Source organism: Artemia franciscana, chromosome 15 (assembly GCF_032884065.1).
Source record: "Artemia franciscana chromosome 15, ASM3288406v1, whole genome shotgun sequence".
In the NCBI taxonomy this organism is placed as follows: Eukaryota; Metazoa; Arthropoda; class Branchiopoda; order Anostraca; family Artemiidae; genus Artemia; species Artemia franciscana.
The window spans coordinates 13,424,935-13,433,800 of record NC_088877.1 but is presented as its reverse complement, the minus strand read 5'-3'; the positions used below and the strand labels follow the sequence as shown (position 1 = coordinate 13,433,800).

General features: G+C 36.0%; 2 protein-coding genes across 4 annotated transcripts in view; one reads left to right on the top strand and one right to left on the bottom strand.

Moving 5' to 3' along the window:
• LOC136036075 (high mobility group protein DSP1-like) overlaps window positions 1-8,866 on the top strand; it is a 161,909-nt gene that overhangs the window by 58,994 nt on the left and 94,049 nt on the right. The gene's annotated exons all lie outside the window — the stretch shown is intronic.
• Window positions 1-8,866, bottom strand: part of LOC136036640 (cysteine--tRNA ligase, cytoplasmic-like) — a 53,465-nt gene that overhangs the window by 28,841 nt on the left and 15,758 nt on the right. The window contains exon 6 of the mRNA XM_065718940.1: window positions 4,011-4,265. Within this exon, the coding sequence (XP_065575012.1) occupies window positions 4,011-4,265 (255 nt within the window). The remainder of the gene's footprint in view (window positions 1-4,010; window positions 4,266-8,866) is intronic.

Genomic DNA, 8,866 nt, shown 5'->3' with positions numbered 1-8,866 from the left:
AGTACCAAGTTTCAATGCCCAGCAAAGAATTCCCCAAATAATTTTAGCACACTACCCTAGGCTATTACTAAAATAAATCGGGCATATTGATATCCAGGGTGCGCATAGTTTACATTAGGGCACACTAGGTAAAATAGTACCAGGGTAAACGGGTAACCAAAGAGTATGTGTAACTTACAACACTCAAAATTGGATCTATTGTCGACAAAATCACTACCCCCATCAAGCGTTTGGCGTTTCTTGACATTTTTTCATCAATCCATCAGATTTGGTTTCCCCTGTTCTTGGTACTTTAAGAAATGAAAGAGGAAATAAGGAACTTTACACAGTAGAAAGTTCTGATTATAACAAGTAATTGCTGGCTAAACCGGACAGGTGAGGAATGATCCATTAATAAAATAATGAGAGTTTGAAATAAACACGCGATACGTAAACTAGATCAATCTACAATGAGATGATTACTGTAGAAGGTCATTCGGAAGCTGAAATAAATAGGACAAATGACACTCAGTGTACGCCTGACTCATAGTTATTCTATGTTTAGTACTTTTTCCCCAAAAACACCTCTACATTGACAATGCAAGAAAAATTAGCATCTATTTCTAACAGTAGCCATAGTTTGAGAATGCTATTTATTTAAATTTAGTTTCAGGTAACTTAATATTTTAACCAAATTTCTGTTGCAAGGTATGGTGCCTTACATTTGCAACTTAGCAACATATTTTAGCAAATAAAAGTAACACTATGCCTCGAGGCGGCCAAATTTTTTTTTGTTTTCTTTTAAACCTCGCATAAAAACAATCGAATCAAAAGTAAAAAAAGTGTCTAAGGATACTATTCTAACTCTATACCAATCTAACCCTTCGCTATTGCAAAAATTACAATATGTTCTGTTAATTTTCGCCTTCTTTTGTGAGGAAACCAGCAAAAAGTTTGGTGACAGTGAGGGTCATACCGTAGATAAAAAAGAAATATAAACCAACAAAAAAAATAAATAAAAAAATAAAAACGAAAAAATAGAAACTGTCAGAATTCAACGTCAGTCTGTAGTCAAGATAAGTTTTTAAAAAATGAATTTTATTAATTGAAGAATGGAAAGAAAATACACTAGCTAACAAGAATCTGACAAAAGGATTTTATCAGGATCTGTTATTTAAGGATTTTTTTTTTCAGAAAGGGGAGGGGGTACAAAAATTATTTTAAAGACGCATCAAAATTTGTTTATATTCATCTTTGTACGTTTCTACGAATCGGAAAAAAAATTTCGGGCGGGGGAGAGGGTGAAATCCCCTAACTCCCCTTCTCCCAGGATAAAAATAAAATAGCTACCCTGCATGTACTAGTAATTCCTTGAATGAATATATTCCATTTTTTTATATTTTTTTCAGCAGAGCCTTTTTTAGTTTCATTCACTTTTCAGCTGTTGTATCATATTTAGGTTTAATATAAATGAACTGAATAATAAATAAAAATTTTCGAAATTTAATTTTTTTTTAAAGAAAAACACTTCAACTTGGTTTTCAGTTTTTCCTATATTTTGTAAATGAAAGTGGAAAACCCATCTTAAGGAGTGGAGTCTTTCAAATGAGCCCTGATTGACAGATAATGTTCCCTACTCAATTCTTTCTTCTTAATTTTAATTAAGTTTAATTAATTAATTTTAATTAAGTCGTGTTTCCAAACAACCTAGCGCCTAAGTAAACATTAAAGACAAAATTCAACGATAAGCGGTATTAAAGATAAGTCATAATAGGTACCCCTCAGTATATCATTATGTGGGATATCGCAACTAACGGGGGGAGGGGCTGATTTCAATTTTCACACAGTTTGTTCAGAAGCATACCCGGTACTTGTATTATATACACCCTATCCAATATTCTTCTAATATGTTTCTCTGACGCTCAATCCTAATGAAACATACCCACGTAAGATAAAAATATAATACTTTAGAAACAAATTTGGGCTATATATTTTCAAAGTAGGGGGAGGGGGGATGAAGTATAGCAGGTTTGCATGCCTAATGTGTTAGGTACAATTATTCTTCATATTATGAAGTAAGAATTGTTTTCTTACTTCAAACTGTCCAAATACTTTATTTCCTCCCCCCTATTGTGTAAACATATAGTCCAAATTATATTTTTCCTCTATTCTGTCCCTTCTCTTTGTCTTATCTCACGGTAAGCTGAAAGAAACTAACGAAAACAATCGATTCTACAATGCGTCAATGAATGAGCAACTTAGCGATAGGGGATTTGCCAAATATCAAAAACCCTTGCAACAACTATTACTGAGAATCAAAGTATTGAGTTCACATTTCGTATTTGGGAAGTTCTTAACAAGAATTAAATAAAAAACAAGTTTTTTTTTTCATGAAAGTAAGGAGCGACATTAAAACTTAAAACGAACAGAAGTTCCTTCGTATATGAGAGGGGCTGCTTCCTCATCAACGCCCCGCTCTTTACGCTAAAGTTTGACTCTTTCTCTCAACTCTTCTTTTTATAACAGTAAAAACATTAGCATAAAGAGCGGGGCGTTGATGAGGAAGCAGCCCCTTTCATATACGAAGTAATTTCTGTTCGTTTTAAGTTTCAACGTCGCTCCTTGCTTTCAGTTAAAAAAAACTGTTTTTTTTATTTAATTTCTGAACGTTTTTGAATCAATGCACATTTTTTTGGGGGGTCTCCGCAGAGGAATAAATAAACGAAATTTGTATATATATTTTTTTTTGGCTAAATGGCTTTCTCAGAATTTTTATCGAATGATTTTGAGAAAAAAAGAGCGGGGGAGGAAACCTAGTTGCCCTCCAATTTTTTGGTTAATTAAAAAGGCAACTAGAACTTTTAATTTTTACGAATCTTTTTAGTAGTAAAAGATATACGTAACTTATAAATTAGCTTACGTAAAGAACTTTTGTATTCTCATGTTTTTATTACATATATGAGGGGGTTCGCCCCCTCCTCAGTACCTCGCTCTTTACACTAAAGCTTAAATTTTGTCCCAATTCATTAAGAATGACCCCTGAATCACAAAAACCGTAGAATAGATGCTTGAAATTACTAAAAATACTTTAGCGTAAAGAGCGAGGTATTATGAGGAGGTTAGCCCCTCATATGGGTAATAATTTCTGTTCCTTTTAAGTTTTAATGCTGGTCCTTACTTCCAGCTGAAAAAAACTTATTCATATTTATTTTTTCACTGTTTTTTTTTTTTTTTAAATAATGCTAGTAAATCCTGCGCTCCCTTCATGGAAATTTTCTTCCCCCATGACAAATTCCTCGATGTAAAGTTCCCTCAGCATATCCCCCTCTTCTCAACCCCTCCCCCAACCAAAAAATCCTCCTGAAAATGCCTGTACACTTTCCAATAACCATTACTATATGTAAGCCCTGGTCAAAGTTTGTAACTTTTACCCCCTCCCAAGAAGACTGTGGGGGAGTAAGTCGTCCCCAAAGACACAGTTATAAGGTTTTTAGACTACGCTGAATAAAATGTCTATCTCAGAATTTTGATCCGTTGACTTTGGGAAAATAATTAACGTGGGAGGGGGCCTAGGTGCCCTCCAATTTTTTGGTCACTTAAAAAGGGCACTAGAACTTTTCATTTCCGTTAGAATGAGCCCTCTCGTAACATTCTAGGACAACTGGGTCGATACGATTACCCCTGGGGAAAAAAACAAACAAATAAACACGCACCTGTGATCTGCCTTCTGGCAAAAAATACAAAATTCCACATTTTTGTAGATAGGAGCTTGAAACTTCTACAGTAGGGTTCTCTCATACACTGAATCTGATGGTGTAATTTTCGTTAAAATTCTATGACTTTTAGGAGTGTTACCTCCTATTTTCTCAGGCTCTTAACTTTTGATGGGTAGGACTCAACTTGATGAAACTTAAATATTTAAAATCAGCATTAAAATGCGATTCTTTTGATGTAGCTATTGGTATCAAAGTTCCATTTTTTAGAGTTTTGGTTACTATTGCGCCGGGTCACTCCTTACTACAGTTTGTTACCACGAACTGTTTGATACTTGCCTTGAATTTCCGTTCAGTGGTCATAGCTTTGTTCATTGTGTTCTCTGAGTAGTCCAAGCCATCTCTCCAGTGGTGCAGTAAATACAGAAACCGGAGCTGCCTAGCACTATGCTTCTGTAAGGCCTCGCCGATGGTTATGAAGTTCTTCAGTGATTTTGACATTTTACAACCAGCAATCGTCAAATGACCAGTGTGGAGAAAATAACGAACCCAATTGTCGTTACCAAAACAAGCCTATAAAAAAGAAGAAAAAAACTCAGAAGCAGAGGCGGTTTTAGGGCGGGAGTTGCCCTGGGCAAAGAAATTGTAGGGACGCAAAATTTCAAATAAACAATTGAACGGTTGTGATCTTTTTGGGACTTTGAAATTTACTTAAAGTAAAACTAAATAGAGGGTGCAGTTAATAAATCAAAATCAATAAAAAAAATCAAATAACAATAATTAAATTAGAATAAATAACAATAATTCAAATAATAAATTGAAAAATACTTAAAAAATAACTTATTAGTTAATTAATAAACTGAAAATAACTTTGTTCATAAATAATTTTTTTATTTGGCCTAAAAATGTTGATGGAGCCCCCCGGGGGGAGGGTAATTCATTTTTTTTGCCCAGGCGCAAGAGAGGCCAAAGCCACCCCTGCTCAACAGGCTCTTCAATTGCTGTTATTCTGAATACAGTATCGTAAATCGATAAAAAAGAAATTAAAAATGTAAAAGTGCAAAAAAACAAATGCATGCAAAATTCGAAGTACATAATAAACGAAAAAAAAGACAAAATTCAACCGAGCAAAAAGTGGATATTGAACGTGTTTTGGCTATTCTTCATACCAGGACAAAAGAGGTGACCAGAGTTGATATTTTCACCCAAATCAAATGTTTTTGAAAACTCTCCTTTCTCAAAAAATACTTTATACATATCCTCAGGATTTTCTCTGTTCAAATACCAATATAAAAACAAAGTACTTATTAATTCATTTATGAATAAAATGAGATAAAACTGTACCAAATTAAACTTGAAAGGTTAAAACCAAGCGAGCATTTCTCATTATACAAACAGCAGGTTTCATTAATATGGTAAGGAGCTAATCTACTCTGTGTTGTATCACGGCTGGAGAATCGAGTTGAAACTTCCAGGATATTTCTAGGGGGGGGGACATGGAATTTTATGTTGTTGGAAGAGGTGAAAATCTTTTTTCAGGTACTCACAAAACCACGAGCTACGTTTTTTTTCACACCTGTCATTCGACAAGCTCTGCTGCGAATAGAAATTTGTGGTTATTTCAAGTTGTGTTTTGGCTTTTCCCTCAATGTATTTTTGGTGACTCATTTAAAGCGTTTTTCAATTTCTTGTCTAATGATAAAACCGTTTGACTCCTGGTCAAAAATTTTTTGCAGTGAACAAATATGGTCAATATACTTCTCAATATTTATAAGCCATAGATAGCATCGATCGTATTTAACGAGATGACAAAAAAGGGAAGAAACAAAAAGACACAACAACAACGAGGGTAATTCTCAATCAGTGAAAAAGAAAAATGAAAGAGTCGATACCTTTGCCAGAACCTCTGCTAAGCCGTCTTCAATGCTTAAAAACAATAATAATAGCAAAAAAAAGAACCCATAACCTTACGAACCCCGCAAAGGAAAATTTAAATAAAATGAATAGCCACTTTATTAGACGAAGGAAAGAGGTGATCGAATCACAAGCATAAAATCATAAAAGAAACGATCGTTCAAAGGTGAGACTGAATACTAAGTCTGTAAAATGCTAAAAAAACGATTCTCTCCTTCAACCACCACCCAAAATTACATGGTATTATTATTCAACACCAGCATAACCATGGAAACAACAGCCAACACAAAACGAACCCCCAAAAGGTATGTCTGGTACCACAGCATGTATACTGCTTCATTTCGGATGGAACAAACTAATCGACCATTTATTGTGATGAAAAAAATAATCATGTATTGAATATGTCTTTGTTAGGTTATCATAAACAAGGTTTTTTACAATATCGAAAACACTAACGGCAATGATGATTATTTTGATCTACTTTAGCCCTTCATGCTTCTAAAAATCCATATAATTTAGTTTATTTTGGTTTTTAAAGGGAAAAACAGTGTCCAAAATAAATTTTTGTCACAATTTTTAAGAGACCAATAAAAAAAAAGAAGCACATAGAAAGACCTTGCCTTTATAAAAAGATGTTTTTCTAACATTATTGTTTAAATTTCCCTAATAAAAAAATTCAATACACGTAGAGACAGGCTGCCTCTTAAGAAATGAAAAAATTTGTGTCCAATCTAATTTTCGAATGGTCATATGGCTTGAACTCTAGCAAAATTCTAAGAATCAATAGATTGATTTAAAAGGAAAATCAGAGGCTTAATGCCGGTCGGGATTTAAAATAAACCTCTGAGACTTGAGGTCCTTCTAAATATCAAAATTCATTAAGACCTGATTACCCACTCGTAAGTTAAAAATACCTCTTCTATTCTATTTTTTCTCTCCCTTCAGCCTCTCAGATGGTCGAATCGGGGAAACCAACTTTATCAAGTCAATTTGTGCAGGCCCCGGACAAGCCAACCCATTTTCCGTATCCTAGCACGTCCAGAAGCACCGACCTTACCAAAGCACTGGCCCCCCTAACTCCCCCAAAGAGAGTGGATCCAATTCGGTTACGTCAATCACGTATCTATGACATTTTCTTATTCTATCCCACAAGTTTCATCCCGATCTCTCCACTTTAAGCGTTTTACAAGATTTCCGGTTTCCCCCTCCTACTTCCCCCAATCCCACCCCCCCAACTCCCCCCAAGAGAGCAGATTCAGTCCAGTTATGTCAATCATGTATCAAGGACTTGCGCTTACTCTTCCCACCAAGTTTCATTCCGATCTCTCCACTCTAAGCGTTTTCCAAGATTTCTCATTTCCCCTTCCAACTCCCACAATATCACCGGGTACGGTCGGGATTTAAAATAAGAGCTCTGAGACACGAGGTCCTTCTAAATATGAAATTTCATCAAGATCTGATCACTCATTCGTAAGTTAAAAATACCTCATTCTTTAAATTTTTCCTCTTCCTCCAGCCCCCCCCCCGATCGTCGAATCGGGAAAACGACTGTTATCAAGCCAATTTGTGCAGGACCCTGACACGCCTACCAATTTTCATGGTCCTAGCACGTCCAGAAGCACCAAACTCACCAAAGCACAGGAAATCCCCCAACTCCCCCGAAGAGAGCGGATCCGTTCCAATTATGTCAATCACGTATCTGGAACTTGTGCTTATTCTTCCCATCAAGTGTCATCCCGATCTCTCCACTCTAAGCGTTTTCCAAGATATCTAGTTTCCAAGATTTCTGTTTCCCCTCTCCAGCTCCCTATGTCCCCAGATCCGATTCAAATTGAAAATAGAGTATCTGAGACATAAGAACTTTCTATATATCAAGTTTCACTAAGATCCAATCCCACATTCGTAAGATAAACATACCTCAATTTTCAGTTTCCGGTTTACCCCACCAACTACCCCCAATGTCACCAGATATGGTCGGGATTTAAAATAAAGCTCTGAAGCACAAGATCCTTCAAAATATTAAATTTCATTAAGATATGATTACCCGTTCGTAAGTTACAAATACTTTATTTTTCTAATTTTTCCAAATACCCCCCCCCCCCCCCAACTCCCCCAGAAAGAGCGGATCCGGTCCAGTTATGTTAGTCACGTGTCTTGGACTTGTGCTTATTCTTCCCACCAAGTTTCATCCCGTCTCTCCACTTCTTCAGCGACCACAAGTGATGACGAAAATATAATACTTTAGTAACAAAATTATGGAAATTACAACACAGAATGATGGAAAGTAGGCCGCCGAGAATGCATTACATTAAATACCTAACCCAACCACCTCTACATATTAAACGTTTAAATAAAATATACCTGCATAGTACTTTAACTAACTGAGACTAAGCTAATTATCTCCGAATACAGACAGAGAAATCGATTTTACTTTGATCAAGAACAAGTGTGTTCAGTAAAACTTATAAATACCGAAAAGGCTATAAGGTAACGAAAATATCACGTTTCAGAGAGAAGTTTTCCAGGACGTAAGCACAAACTAAGTGATAGTTTGCGCAGGGGAACGAGCTTCATTGCCTAATTATGAAAAGAGGAGGGGCAAAGACCTTAAAATCAGGTCAAATAAACGTCCAAACGTTCCGTTTTCGACGGAACACCTTAAATTAGGTATGCTTTTCTCAGATCACAATGCCTTTCTATGACGAACAAATAAACGTTCAAATGGGAATAGATCCATTTATTTAGACAGGATAAATCCAATTGGCCCTCAGGCAATATGAGGAGTGAGAGAAACTTTGAATATACGCGTGTGGATCACAAATACAGTGATGACGGTCGCTGCATATGTGATCAAAATATCTAGACTATTGCATCTGTTCTCCCTACATAAATAAATGGATTTATCCCCATTTGAACGTTTATTTGTTGGTCAACGACATTATGGTCTGAGGAAAGGCATTATGGTCTGAGGAAAGCATACCTAATTTAAGGTGTTCTGTCGAAAACCCAGGTCGGTATCACGAGTTCCAAAACACGAAATCAATGTCCTTACAATTTGGCCATTCCTAACTTTTGATCCACATGTGTATATTCAAAGTTTCTCTCACTCCTCATATAGCCCGAGGGCCAAGAATTGGAATGAAGACAGCAGTAGCGGCTCTCTTTACTGGCGATTCAGGTGAAAAGAAACATACCTAATCCTTACGGGGATCAACCTATCCCTTAACTCTATTGCAGCTTCTGAAAGCCGCCAAGTACTA